Below are 15477 nucleotides of genomic sequence, written 5' to 3' on the forward strand. Positions count from 1 at the left end.
CCCCCTTCCTGCTTTAATTTTCTCCATTGCACTTATCACCATCTGAAGTAATGTATGTTTTAGGTTTTGGGTTTGTTTTTGGGTTTTTTTGTCTCTCTTCCCCTTCCACCTTCACTAGAATGCAAGCTCCACAGAATACAAGATTGCATTCATGCAAAGGCATAAATTTTTGTCTGTTTTGTTCACTGCCATATCCCCAATACCTAAATGGTGCCTAGCATACAATAGTAACTCAATAAATACTTTGAACGAGTAAATTACACTCACTATTGAATGAGCAAAATCCAGTTCAATATGCACTGACCATACCACTTCCCAAATATTTACCAAAGCATAAAAATGACAGTTATTTATGACAATCACAAGTATCAATGAGGGAGTTACTGATGAAGATACTATCAGAGACACAAAAAAGTAGAAAACACAGTCCCTAGGCAAAAAGTCTACCATCAACTGAAGACAAGAAGAAAAACAGGTGGCTCATGCCTGTAATCCCAGCACTCTGGGAGGCTGAGGAGGGTGGATCACTTGAAGCCAAAAGTTCGAGACCAGCCTGGCCAACATGGCGAAACCCCATCCCTACTAAAGATACAAAAATTAGCTGGGCACGGTGGCGCATACCTGTAGTCCCAGCTACTTGGGAGGCTGAGGCACGAGAATCACTTGAATCCAGGAGATGGAGGCTGCAGTGAGCCAAGATCTCACTCAAACAGGGATTAACTGATTAACTCTATTCTAAGACAAAACATAATCAGAGGGTAGGCTGTCCAGTTCAAACCAAAAACAAGTAAAATGTATAAACTCTTCTATAGAGGAGATCTTAGAGTCATTCACTCCTCAGTTGTAGATGAGTAAATAGAGTTGAATGACCAACCCAACTAGTAGTGATGGTACTCACAGGGAGGACAGTAACTCCCTGTGCTCTTTTTACAATGCCCATTCCCTAAACTCCTGATCCTCAACTCCAGTGCTCTTTTTACAATGCCCATTCCCTAAAAAACAGGCATGCTGCCTTACATTTCTGAGTATATCAGCAATTCAGATATTAATATAATTCAGAATAAGCTAAATTCTGTGCTTTATTACCTGCCATTGTTAAATTACAAGAACATTTAATTTTACTTCTATAAAGCTGAAAGGCTTATAAAAATAAAGTTCAAATAGATTATTTCTGAACAAACTTTACAAAAGAATAGTAGAAAAAATAATTTTTGTGCACTTGTTACCCCATTAACAGCACAGTAAGTTTCTTCTAATATGAAAATAAAACTTGTATTTTAGTAAATTTTCCCTAATATAAAATATATGTATTTAACACATTATTACTCTCCAGTGTCAGTGAAGATACACTATAAAGTGTTCTAGCTATCACAAACTGAGTAAGGTTAGTTCTTATTATAATAAATCCCAGCTACTCTGAAGGCTGAGGCAAGAGAAACACTTGAACCCGGGAGGCAGAGGTTGCAGTGAGCCAAGATCAAGCCACTGCACTCAAGCCTGGGCAACAGAGCAAGACTCTGTGTCAAAAAAAAAAAAAAAAAAAAAAGGCCAGGCATGGTGGCTCACGCCTGTAATCCCAGCACTTTGGGAGGCCGAGGAGGGAGGATCACAAGGTCAGAAGATGGAGACTATCCTGACCAACATGGTACTCCGTCTCTACTAAAATGTAAAAAAAAAAAAAAAATACCCAGACGTGGTAGTACACGCCTATAGTCCGAGGTACTTAGCAGGTTGAGGCAGGGGAATCACTGGAACCTGGGAGGCAAAGGTTGTAGTGAGCCGAGACTGTGCCACTGCACTCCAGCCTGCCAACAGAGCAAGACTCCATCTCAAAAAAAAAAAAAAAAAAATAGATACTAAGGCTCAATATGTTGTTTTTACTAGCATAATGTCCAGTGGACATAGCATCAGTGCTATAATAAGTAACAACCAAGTAGTAACTCATTGAACTGATCATTGCTACAAATAACACCTTTGTGCTAAAATAGAAAAGAAAAAAATTAAACACATGCTCTTCTCAAGATACAACTTACTTGTTTTGAATAGGGCCTAGGGGCTTCTCTTCTTTCTCTAGTTAATCTCCAAGGAGTTATAATTTCATAAGAAGAAAGATGTGAGGTTTGTTGAAAGCCTACAGAAAAGGCAATAATAAATATAAGAAGTGAAACTGAAAAACTACATGGGCGCACAATATAATGAAAACCAAAAGCTGAATGTTCAAATCACAGAAAAATCACCTGACATTCCCATATTACAATATGCATGTAATAAAAGTAGTTTTACATAAAGTTGCATTAATACAAAAAGATAGCAATATATTAGATAAGTATGAAGGGGAAAAATGTATTTCCTTAAAGAAGAATACCAGTCTTTATCCAAACATTATATATATATACACACATACATATATACTGTTCGGATATATATACACTGTTTGGATAGAGACTGATATATTGCTACATACATATGTGTATATATATGTATATGTATGTAGCAATCATTTCAAACGTTTTTGGCTATAAACCCTAACCCTTTTTCCTCAAAAGAAATCTTAAGGTATAAACACAAGTGGAAAGAACAGAACTGGTTTGGTGGGGGAAATGCAGGAAAGGCATCCTAGAGTCTAGCACCCTTCACTATCTCCCATTCCTTCCCTTCACCCAGCATGAATGACATCCTCTGAGATGCTCCTACTAAACACTTACTGCTATAGTTTGTGTATTTGGCTTCTCCAAATCTAATGCTGAAATTTAACCCCCAGTGTGTTCGTGTTGGGAGGTGGGGCGTATTGACAGGTGTTTGGGTCATGGAGGCGGATCCCTCATGAACAGATTAATGCCCTCCCTGAGGGGGCCAGGCCAGGGTAAGAGAAAGATTTCTTGCTCTATTTGTTCCCTCAAGAGCTGGTTGTTAAAAAGAGCCTCTTTCCGGCCTCTCTCTTGCTTCCTCTCTCACCTTGTGACCTCTGTACACACCAGCTCCCCTTCCCCTTCTGCCATGAATGAAAGCAGCCTGCAGCCCTCATCAGAAGCAGACGCCTATGCCATGCTTCTTGTACAGCCTGCAGCAAATCAAATACACCTCTTTTCTTTATAAATTACCCAGTCTCAGGTATTCCTTCAGAGCAACACAGACTGAGACACCTATTAAATGGTCAAGGAGAGTAAGTGGGAAAAGACACTTTTAGTATCTGATGGGTTAACTCTAACAAGTATACACCCAAGAAGGTAGCCACTCTCTCAAATTATAGCCATTAAGCCATCACAAAAACAAAAACTTTATAAAAAATTTCTTAACAGTTAAGAACTTTTTGAAAAAGTCATGCAGACTTACTCCCATTTCCAATTCTGTTCAGTTAATCGGCATGGAATCCTGATGTCTTAAGCAGGGCTTGGGTTCTAAACTCATCACTTGAATGGAAATTGAGTATAATCAAAATTGCCAACACAAATCTCTTTGGAAGACACACCATGTCAGAGTCCAATACATAGTCTCTCAATAAGTTCAACACAAACTCTTTTTCTTCCAGCATTATTACCAATGGCTTAACCCTTACTAACCTCACCTCTAGATGACTATGATACCTTTTTACCTGGTCTCCCTACTCTTATACTCTCCTCCTTTGATCCAATCTATATGTTCACTCACTCATTAGTTTCCTTCTACCCCTCAGATTTCTTAAATACAGATTTTTACATCTAGTTTTTTCCAAGATAACATTGTATATAAAATGTTTATAACTGTGTCTGTTTTTGGATTAAAAAGATGCAAACAGCTGCAAACAAGAAACCATAAAATATATCATATCCAATACAATGAATGACAAACTAACAGTTTTTAAACTCTTTACCCATTAACCCCTTATATTTCTATTATAAAGCATATATGTCCAAATGTGGCTTCAAATCATTACATTAAAAACACCATAAATGGACTCTGATACTCCAAGGCATATTTATGACACACTACAATTTAATATTATTGAAATATTTAGAAATGTCAATTGGAAACCATGTCAAAAGAAATCTATGGCCTTAACAGATGCAGACTTCAAATCACTGGGCAGAAATATCCATTATCCTAAATTAACTGAGGAATGGACCATTTCCTTACCTAAAATAAACATTTCAATGACCTTCAGTTTTCTCAAATTCCTAAAAACACAAGTTTATATATTATCCCTAAAAATTTCATTCCAGGGTTGGGCATGGTGGCTTATGCCTAGAATCCCAGAACTTTGGGAGGCCAAAGTGGGAGAGTCACTTGAGCCTAGGAGTTCAAGACCAATCTAGGCAACATCGCAAGACCTTGTCTCTACAAATAATTTTAAAAATTAGCTGGGCATGAAGGTGTGCACCTACAGTCCCAGCTACTATGAAGGCTAAAGTCCAAAAATGTCATGTTTGGCTTATTTGGTATAAAAATCATACAGGAAGCATTGTCAAATATGAAATAGTGTTTGGCTTTCTTTTGTATAAATGTTATTGGTATATGTTCCAACATTATGAGAAATGCCTGTAATTCTGATGTGGCTTAATATGTTATTAGTAATTATTATGTAAAATTGTTGTATGCCACAAAGGTAAACAAATTTCCTTGTCAACTGTGGCTTTAATGGTGGCTATCCTAAGACTTTTTGGCATCCACAGAAAATTGTTGTCTCATTGTGATCCTCTTCTAAAGGTGTTTTATAATCAGTTACAGGACTTTAACAGGTGCTCTTAAATGCAAGTTTATGATAACTTTGGAGATGTGACATTAGAATAGAGGAAAAAAAACTTTCAGGACTCGCAAGGAGACGTGAAATGTTTATGAATATCAAGCAGAACAGGAGTTAACTGCATGGACTGAACTATCAGAAGACTGAAATTATTCCTGTATGACTTTTTGCTTAAAACTCATTGATCCAGGCCAGGTGTGGTGGCTCACGCCTATAATCCCAGCACTTTGGGAGGCCAAGGCGGGTGGATCACGAGGTCAAGAGATCGAGACCATCCTGGTCAACAAGGTGAAACCCCGTCTCTACTAAAAATACAAAAATTAGCTGGGTATGGTGGCGCGCACCTGTAGTCCCAGTTACTCGGGAGGCTGAGGCAGGAGAATTGCTTGAACCCAGGAGGCGGAGGTTGCGGTGAGCTGAGATCACGCCATTGCACTCCAGCCTGGGTAACAAGAGCGAAACTCTGTCTCAAAAAAAAAAAAAAAAAAAAAAACTCGCTGATCCTTTGTTTTGTTTTTCAGAGCCAAGAAAACTTCTCTTTTGAGTTATTTAATCCCTGTGAACAAAATCCGAAGCATATTTCTACCTGACTTCTCCAAAATTTGGAAACCAGTTGTAAGTATTCTTAACTTACGGCAATATAGTTATTTGCATAAGTACAATAAGAATCTGTTTTCCTTTGCAACAGGACACAACTGGAGAAACAGGTTATTTTACCAAGTTTTGACTGGAATGTTGTGCTTTTCTTTAAGGAATCAAATTTGATTTTACAGAACCAGTAAAAGCCCCTTGGGAAAAATGGCCACATACCTTGTCTACACAGTCCCTGTACAAGGTTCCTGACCTGTTGTAAATAAAGAATGTCACTATCTACAGGCCCAGGAATGCCAAGTTATCTTGGGACCTCAAGAGGAAAGAAATTTACCCAACTCAAATGCATGGCTGAGCTCAGCTTTAAAAAAAAAAAATAAGTCTTATCTGAGATTCCTTATGGAAGAAAGTTCCATCAAAGCCAATTAAAAAGTGTCCATGGCGAGGCTCGGTGGTTCACACCTGTAATCCCAACACTTTGGGAGGCTCAAGTGGGCAAATCACGAGGTCAGGAGTTCGAGACTAGCCTGGCCAACATGGTGAAACTCCATCTCTACTAAAAATACAAAAATTAGCCAGGCACGGTGATGCACGCCTGTAGTCCCAACAACTCAGGAGGCTGCAGGAGAATCACTTGAACTCGGGAGGCAGAGGCTGCAGTGAGCCGAGATGAAGTGAGACTTCATCTCAACAACAACGAAAAAAAGTACCTATGTGGCAAATAATTATTCTTACTGCACTAATTTCAAATAATCAGGCCAAGTATAATAAGACTAAACCTTAATTTGCAAACTATCATGTCCTATCAGTCCTTTCATGATTTGTTTTTAATGAAAATAGGAGACAGGAGAGAGAAAAATTATGTTTCAAGAACTAAGATACATCTGTCATTAAATTCTAGTCTTATCAGTTGTTTTTGAGTTCTCGCTGTAATTTGGACTGATTCTGCTAATCTCAGTGAACCAATCAGTGATCTCTAACTGCAGCCCAGAAGAAACAAGACAGATGGCTAATGTTAACATCTGGATCAGTATTCTAATTCTGGGCATATACTGGAATTAATTAATGACCCTATATCAGCTTGGTTCCAATAACTACCCAGTTCATGGAATGCCTTTCTATTTAGTTTACTTGGAATAATTTTACTTATTTTGCTTTACTGTCATGGAATACATTGCTATTGAACTCTTTGTTTAAGAATGCAAGATAAGCTTACTGAATGTTTTCTTAAACTGAACACTTATTCATCTTCCAAATTATCACCTTTTGTGTTGTGAACTCAACAGAGTTATGAATGACTCTCAGGATACTGATGTCTGACTGAGCTCCTCTCTACCCTGGATACAAGATACCCTATAGTTAGGCAGGGATATCATTGCTCCTATTCAGCCTGAAGAAGTTACAGAAGATAGATCTTTGTTCCTCTACAATCCTTAGGATTAAGGTTCCCATGCAAAAGGATGAGGGAAAATATGTCAGAGACCCTCAAACCAGACTGACTCCAACTTGAATAAGAGCTGGGTAAAATAAGGCTGAGACCTACTGGGCTGCATTCCCAGGAGGGTAGGCATTCTTGGCCACAGAATGAGATAGGAGGTGACAAGATACAAGTCACAGAGACTGCTGATAAAACAGTTTGCAGTAAAGAAGTCAGCTAAAACCCACCAAAACCAAGATGGCAACGAAAATGACCTCTGATTGTCCTCACTGTTCATTATATGCTAATTATAATACATTAGCATGCTAAAAGACACTCCCACCACCAGCACCGTGGCAGTTTACAAATGCCATGGCAAGGCCCAGAAGTGGCCTTACATGGTCTAAAAAGAGGAGGGACCCTGAGTTCAGGCAAATCCTTGCCCCTCTCCCAAAAAACTCATGAATAATCTACCCCTTGCTTAGCATATAATCAAGAAGTAACTATCAGCATACGCAGCTAAGCAGACCAAGCCACTGTTCTGCCTGTGGAGTAGCCATTCTTTTATTACTTTACTTTCTCAATAAACTTGCTTTCACTTAAAAAAAAAAAAAGTCTCTTTACGTAAATCACTACAGAGAAGACTATATATGCTGGCCAGGCATGGTAGCTCAAGCCTGAAATCCCAGCACTTTGCGAGGCCAAGGCAGGAGAATCACTTGAGCCCAGGAGCCCAACTAGCCTGAGCAACATAGCAAGACCCTGTCTCTTCAAAAAAAAAAAAAATTAAAAATCAGCGGGGCATGGTGGCACATGCCTGTGGTCCCAGCTACTCAGGAGGCTAAAGTGGAAGGATCACCTGAGCCTGGGAGATCAAGGCTGCAGTGAGCCGTGATTACACGACTGCACTCCAGTGTAAGCAACAGAGGGAGACCCTGCCAAAAAAAAAGAAAGAAAGAAAGAATATATATGCTGATAGACACAGACAACTGTTATACTAGAAGCTAAAACACTATAGAACCAAAATGAAGTTTTTCATTACAACTCAGAAGCAAACAGAACAGTGAAAAACAAATGCCTCTAAAAAGAGAGCATCTGTAGTTCTCATGGGCAGGCAGATAAAGAGATTTTATTTTTAAATAGGTTCAGTTACTTTATAGGTAAAATTAGTTTGCTTTACCTATAAAGTAACTAACACACCTAGTTTCAGGCCAAGACTAGAAACCAAGTCTTCCGTCTTCTACGAATCTTTTACCCAGACTGCCGACAAAGTAAAATAAAAGCTAAATATTGGAAAATTATATAACTTTCTTTCCTTCTTTTCCATTTTAAACACAATTCTCATTTTGAAAAGCAAAATGCAAAAATTATAGCACCCTGGAATAATTTCTGTATGTAAGAGCTGTTATTCTGATATTGACATCTTGCTTTTAAAACCCAAGCATCCACTTCTGAATTAAAGCCATGACATAAAAATTTCTAAAATATCATAACAAATGCATGTACTGGGGGAATGCCATCAAAATAATATATACTAATTGTATGAAAATACTCCTTCCTGTGTTTTTTTTCCCCAAAATTCCTTTCTTATTCTAGGTCAAGTTTTTTTTCTTTTTTCCTGTTCATCTCCTGCGTAGATTTTCCCCAAATTCCCTTTAGGTTTTTTTTTTTTAATTCCAAATAGTAGCACTTTCTCATGGGAAGCAAAATAACATTTTTTCCTTGTCAATACAAAAGAAGAGCTTTAACATTATTTGTATAGAGCTTCAACCTCAGCACTACTAACGTTTTGGGCTGGAAAATTCTTTGTGGTAAGGGGGCTATCCTGTGTACTGTGGAATGTTTCGTAGCATCCCTGGCCTTCACCCACTAGATGCCAACAGCATCCCCCAGTTGTGATAGCTAAAAGTCTCAGGCCAAGACTAGAAACCAAGTATTCTGCCTTCTATGAATCTTTTACCCAGACTACCAAGGAAGTAAAATAAAAACTAAATATAAGAAGATTATATATAACTCTCTTCCTTCCTTTTCCATTTTAAATACAATTCTCATTTTGAAAACCAAAATGCCACAAGTAATCATGTTTTGTTTTGTTTTTTTGAGACGAAGTTTCGCTGTCACCTAGGCTGGAGTACAATGGTGCAGTCTCGGTTCACTGCAACCTCTGCCTCCCAGGTTCAAGTGATTCTCCCTGCCTCAGCCTCCCAAGTAGCTGGGATGACAGGCACCCACCACCACACCCAGCTAATTTTTGTCTTTTTAGTAGAGAGGGGGTTTTGCCATGTTGTCCAGGCTGGTCTCAACCTCCTGACTTCAGGTGATCTGCCCGCCTCAGCCTCCCAAAGTGCTGGGGTTACAGGCATGAGCCACCTCGCCCAGCCTTAATCAATTATTTTAAAAAGGCTTCCAAAATTATGGCACCCTGAAATAACTTCATGCTTTTAAAATTTTCTTGTTATTAAAAAACACAAGGAAAGAGGATTTTCATACAATTAGTAAATATTATTTTGAATTACATTTCCCCAAAATGTATATTTGTTATGACGTTTTGGAACTGTTATGGCATGATTTTAATTCAGAAACTGGATGCCTGGATTTTAAAAGCAAGATGTCAAATGCCTTCTGAGGCAAAATCTCCCCCAGCTGAAAATAACTGGCATAAAGATATAGTTCACAATGAAAATAAAAATCTTAATACAATTCAACTATGTGGAGAATACAAACTACTAGGTTAGATTTCTGACAGAAAAAGTATACTGTCAAAAATCACATTACTTCCAGCAGACCAGAGATTATGAGATAAAAAATTGCATTATCAGAAAACATGGGCAGGGCCTAACAGCTCATGCCTGTAATCCCAGCCCTTTGAGAGCCTGAAGCGGGCAGATCACTTCAGCTCAGGAGTTCCAGACCAGCCTGGCCAACATGGTGAAACCACGCCTCTACAAAATATGCAAAATTAGCCAGGCATGGCGGTACACACCTGTTATCCTAGCTACTTGGGAGGCTGAGGCACGAAAACTGCTTGAGCCCAGGAGGGGGAGGTTGCAGTGAGCTGAGATTGCACCACTGCACTCCAGCCTGGGTGACGGAGTGAGACTCTAGCTAAAGAAAAGAAAAAAAGAAAATATTGGCCTGAAGAGAACATGAAGCATTGAAACATGATACTTAACATGTCTAATCTTAAAGAAAGAAAAGGTGTTACTTGCACGTCCTTCTAACTCCTTAGATGTTTCTATACACTGTAGTGTGTTTTAGAGGAAGTCTGAGCATGCTTTTCATAACAGTAACTGGTACAGGGAAGTGAGTTAAAAGAATTTTACCTAATTGCAAAGCAAACAACTGTGAACTCCAAATCATGGGCTTCTTTCATTTTTTTCCTGCCTACTACATAAACAAACAGCCACCTTTAAGTACTTCCACTGCAGAAAATAAAATAAACCTGGCCTCCACATTCAGGATGAATAAGATAATTCTGTTTCCAAAGTACTTCTTGTAGAGAAATTCTTTCAATTAGATCTACAAAGCACTGTTATTTTGAGCCATATAATAGGTTGGTGCAAATCTAATTGCGGTTTCTGCGTTTGTTTTTTTATTTTTAATTCTAGTATTCACCAGGTCAATCCCAGATAAACACATACCACATATTAATAACTACCTTCAAACATACTTAATTATAATTCCTATTGCTATGTCCTACACGTACTTTTTTCAGTGTTATACTTTCCTTAAATATTTACCCATCTTTACATTTAAGAAGAAATGGCTTCTGTTGTTTGTTCTAAGTGCTCCTTTGTGAAAAACACCACCCATTTCTAAGATTTAATGCCCTAGACAATTTAAGTTCCTCCAGCAAAGAATTTAAGTTATTTGAGACCAAGGATGGTATCTTATTCATCATGTATTTCCTGCACTGGTACAGTGCGTATTCAATAAATTATGTGTTGAATAAATAACCTCTTCTGACCTTTATAACTAAACATACATAGTTCTAATTATCACATGTAACCTAAAGTGAACCTTACTTTTTATGATTAGCATCTTTAATATCCACTTTTCTACAAATCTCCATAGCCCACACATTTGTCACTTTGATAGCAAAATCATATTTCATTGTATTGCTATACCACAGACTACTTAATCACTTCTCCCAACTTCTCTCAAGCAGCTGGGATGGGAGGTTAGGCCCAAGGTATATTCACAACAGGATTCTAAACCTTTCAATACCACTGATCAGAAAAGGCTTTCCTGGGCTCTACTCATGTGAAGATTCTACACTACTAAAGGGAAGGGGTTAAAATCATCCTAAAATTACTTAAATCATGAAAAGTCTCATTAAAAGAACAATTCATCAAAGAGAATGAGACATTTCCCATGTATGGGAATGAGGTATGACATATAACATGTCTGGGGATGATATTATTTTCTTTTCTTCCAATAAGGTTTAGTAACCCATTATTTATGTTACCATAAACATTAACAAATACAAACACAACTGCATATTTAAGAACTGACCAAGTTAAGTTAATTTCTAAGGTTCCCTAGCTCACTCTTAAAAGATGTGATTTAAGGCCAGGCATGGTGGTTCACACCTGTAATCCCAGCACTCTGGGAGGCTGACACAGGAGGAATGCTTGAGCCCAGGAGTTCGAGACCAGCCTGGGCAACAGAGCGAGACTGCCTCTCTACCCACAGAAAAAATTTTTTAATAAGCCAGCATGGTGACGCACCCCTACAGTCCCAGGATTGCCCAGCCCAGGAAGTGCCCAGTCATTCACTGCACTCCAGCCTGGGCAACAAAGCAAGACCATGTCTTGAAGAAAAAAAAAAGAAAAAAAGATGTGACTCAAGCAGTGTCCCACATATGATCACTTTGGGAAAATAATCTGATTAAAACAACAACATGAAATAGAAAAAAAACTATAATAATCTTTCAATATCCAAACAACATTGTGCCATTCAACTTTAGCTGGGTCCACATTAGACCCATTCAAAGGCTGTGAGGGAGGCCAGGCGCAGTGGCTCATGCCTGTAATCCCAACACTTTGGGAGGCTGAGGTGGGTGGATCATGAGGTCAGGAGACCAAGACCAGCCTTGCTAACATGGTGAAACCCTGTCTCTACTAAAAATACAAAAAATTAGCCGGGTATGGTGGTACGTGCCTGTCATCCCAGCTACTCGGGAGGCTGAGGCAGGAGAATCGCTTGAATCCGGGAGGCAGAGGTTGCAGTGAGCCAAGATGGTGCCACTGCACTCCAGCCTGGGCGACAGAGCGAGACTCCATCTCAAAAAGAAACAAAAAAAGGACTGTGAGGGATCTGAGATACCAAAAGGACTGCATTCATTTATGAGGCAGTCCCATAGTGCTGACTCAAAAGGATGGCATGACTCCAAGCCTCCAGTATATATTACGTATCAAAGAGAAATATAAGGCTATGTCATATGTTTGAGCTTGTGGATATTCCCAAAAAAAGCTTCCAGTTACTTAGAGCTTCCATCTTTTAGGGGATTCCATAATAAATTATATAATAAACCAGGATTTTTTATCAAAGAGCAAATATAAATTTGCTAAGTTAAAGCTTCAAGTGCTTTTTGAAACACCTGGAAACCAGTAACTAGGTTTGTACATATTTTAATTATAATGTTTTCTTTTTTACTTAAAAGTCTGCAATCTCAGCGATTTGGGAAGCCGAGGCAAGTGGATTGCCTGAGCTCAGGAGTTCAAGACCAGCCTGAGCAACACGGTGAACCCCCATCTCTACTAAAATATAAAAAAATTAGCCGGGCATGGCGGCATGCACCTGTAGTCCCACCTACTCAGGAGGCTGAGGCAGAATTGCTTGAACCTAGGAGGTGGAGGTTGCAGTGGGCTGAGATCACACAACTGCACTCCAGCCCAGATGACAGAGTGAGAGACTCCACCGCAAAAAAAAAAAGTTTGAAAACCAAATCATCCTTAAATGTAAAAGGCTACATTCTCCTATCAGCACAAACACAACATATCAAATTCAAATACTTTGCTGGCATCTAAAAACGAGATGCGTATGGACCTAAGTTCTTACTATACAAATCATTTTACAGTGACTCACCATGCGTAAGCTTTGAAAGTCATTTTCTTTAGATGCCAGTCTTTGTTTAAAAAAAATTTCTAAATCTGTTCATCATAATTACAACCTTAGAAAATCAGAAAAGGTTTCATACCTGATTCCCCTTGTCATTTTTTACAATGACACAAAGCTACCTTTGTCAGCACCAGCTTAAAAAAAAACACACACACAAAAAAAAAGTACTGAAAGTCAGCTGTTTAGAAATGATACTGCATTTCCTCATTGAGACAATGTTATAAATGGTAGTAAAAATCCTATAAAACCTACTTAACTCCTAATGCAACTGATGTGTGTGTGGTACTTATTAAGTCCTCCAATTCCCCCTTCATTCCTGGAAAATGTTTCAGCATATTTTAAACATCTTGTACTGCAAAAATTTGGTCAGCTGATTTTGCATGAACATTCCCGGAGAGAAACAAGAGTTGACTCACTGCACACTATTACAAAAGCCTCTTAACCGGTCTCCCAATCTCCAGTGTCTCCTTCTGAGATTCTATCCTCCACCGTGTTGCCGGTTTTCTTAACAGAAAATGAGATTAGGTCACATCCCTACTTAAAACCTCCACTGCCCAAAGAACTTCCTACAGGGTAAAGTCCAAACACCTTAGCTCCGCATAGAAAACTTCCCAAATGGTACCCACCTACCTTAGTTTGATCTTCCATCCCTCCCTTTCATAGTCTGCATGAAGTCGTATTGACATTTTCATCATTTTCTAACAAGTCATGTTCTTTCATACACGCCCCCCATACTATTGCAAAAACTTTCTTCTGCTTAGAATATATTCCTACTCTTCTACTTGAAAAACCACCGATGTAGCCCAGTTCAAATATCATTTTCTCTATAAATCCTTCCCCAACATCTCTCTGATGCACTTAGCATATTTGGTCACCTTCTGCCCCTCTACAAGCAATTGCGTGGTATTTATAGTAGTTCCATAAACGTTAGCTACATTTTGAAGAGGCATACACATGCCGAAGTAAGGAGCTGGCCAAAACCACACTTAAAGACCAACAGGATATTCCATTCATCTATATGCAGGTCGGTAATGACTGACAGTTATACTAACATTTAAAAATAGTCTTATTTATATTTACAAACACACACAAAAAAATCAGAGATTAATGAAACTCTGGATGTATAATCATCTCCACCTTAAACATTGGTGAATGTTAACCATCTAGAATACCACCGGAAAAGTAGTTTTAACCAGAAGAAATTTGGCAACTTCCCATTCAAAACATTTTCAGAGTTCAACATTTCCACACTGGGGCAAATTTACTTAATTTCAAATGAAGCAACCAAAGATAAGGAAAAAAAGTAATTAGTTTCCTGAAGGTCAACAGTCCTGTGATGAAGTCTTCTATTATCACCTTTGAATAACTCTCAATGATTTAGTAAAAACTCCCATTTCCATCATCTTCTGTCGCTGATAGAGAAAATACAGCCATATAAACAATTATCTCATACGAATCCAAAATAAATAAAGAACTTGTTTCCAGAAAGACGCCAGCGTGCTGACAGTTTGCTTCCACTAGGTTTGGGTACCTCCAATACAAATATCTTACATAGTCAAGGGCAGTTGCACAATTCAAAAACGACTTCACACAAATGACTGAATTCCTACAATAATCCTGTGAGTTCAACAGAGCAGGGACTATCTGTCCGGATTTAAGAAAGTATGAACCCAATAAAAACACAGATTTTTAAAAACCGGTTTGGCTATCGAAATGCAGCACGTTGTTTACAAAATAAAGTAGTAAGAATCTACAAAAATGACCCAAGATTAATAAGCGTTCCCCACCTCCCCCCACCTTTATTCCACCACTAAATTTAGCTGTGTGGACCCAAGGATAGCATTAACTCAAAATCTCAAATTATAACCTGCAGCAAAAGTTCCCTCTCACAGTCTCTTTCCAAGCGACATTAACTCCACGAGCGGGAGCCAGCTGCCTCCCTGCAGGCGTTTGGAGACTGAACGCCCGCGGGCGCGCCCAGCTTACAGGGCTCTGGCCTGCCGAGGTCAGCGCCCGCCCCAGTGCGGGCTTCGGGGCGTCTGGGGGACCCGGCTCCGCACAAGGCGGCAGGGGATGGGGGGACGCCCGGGACGGCTCCACCGAGCAGGACACGGAGGAAGCGGCGCCTCCGTGGGGACCCGGGCCAAGAAGGGCTTGGGACGCCAGACCCCGAGCCGAGGGTGCGACCCCGGTCCGCACACACCTGGGCGGCCGCGCCCCCCGACCCCAGGTCCCATCGCCAGGTCGGACCTCTCCACTCCCAGGCACCACAGGTTCACTCCGAGCGCCCCGTCCCGGGGAAGCAGCTGTCCCAACGGACCGGGAGGATGGACACCCACCTGGCCGCGCCCCACCGAGGACTGGGCCCACCAGGCCAAGCAACAGCAACCACCGGACGCGGAGGGTCCCACAGGGTGAGCGGGCGCCAGACCCCATCTCGGGCCGATTCCGCAGGTTCCTCTCAGCACTCAGTCGCCTCCGCCTCCGGCTCTTCCATCATTTTCCAACCCTGCCGGGGCCCCAAGGCCGGCCGGGAAGCGCGCGCACGCGCCCGGGGACGAGCACGCGCGCGGCACTGACGCAACTCAGCCCTCGATCCGAGCTCGCTCTCGACATCGCCTCGCTG

The 15477-nt window shown here is 40.1% G+C and overlaps 1 protein-coding gene across 2 annotated transcripts in view; it reads right to left on the minus strand.

Annotated features, from left to right (window-relative positions):
- The window catches only part of ADAM9 (ADAM metallopeptidase domain 9), a 110431-nt gene extending 95072 nt beyond the window's left edge, over positions 1–15359 (minus strand). For both annotated transcript variants that reach the window (XM_021675853.2, XM_021675854.2), the window contains exons 1-2: positions 15191–15359; positions 2034–2131 (exon numbers count right to left, since the gene is read on the minus strand). In XM_021675853.2, the coding sequence (XP_021531528.1) occupies positions 2034–2131; positions 15191–15287 (195 nt within the window). In that variant the 5' untranslated portion in view covers positions 15288–15359. The remainder of the gene's footprint in view (positions 1–2033; positions 2132–15190) is intronic.
- Positions 15360–15477: the final 118 nt, after the last annotated feature.

Source organism: Aotus nancymaae, unplaced genomic scaffold (genome assembly GCF_030222135.1).
Source record: "Aotus nancymaae isolate 86718 unplaced genomic scaffold, 86718_ANA_hifiasm-v0.15.2.pri h1tg000079l, whole genome shotgun sequence".
NCBI classification, from domain to species: Eukaryota; Metazoa; Chordata; class Mammalia; order Primates; family Aotidae; genus Aotus; species Aotus nancymaae.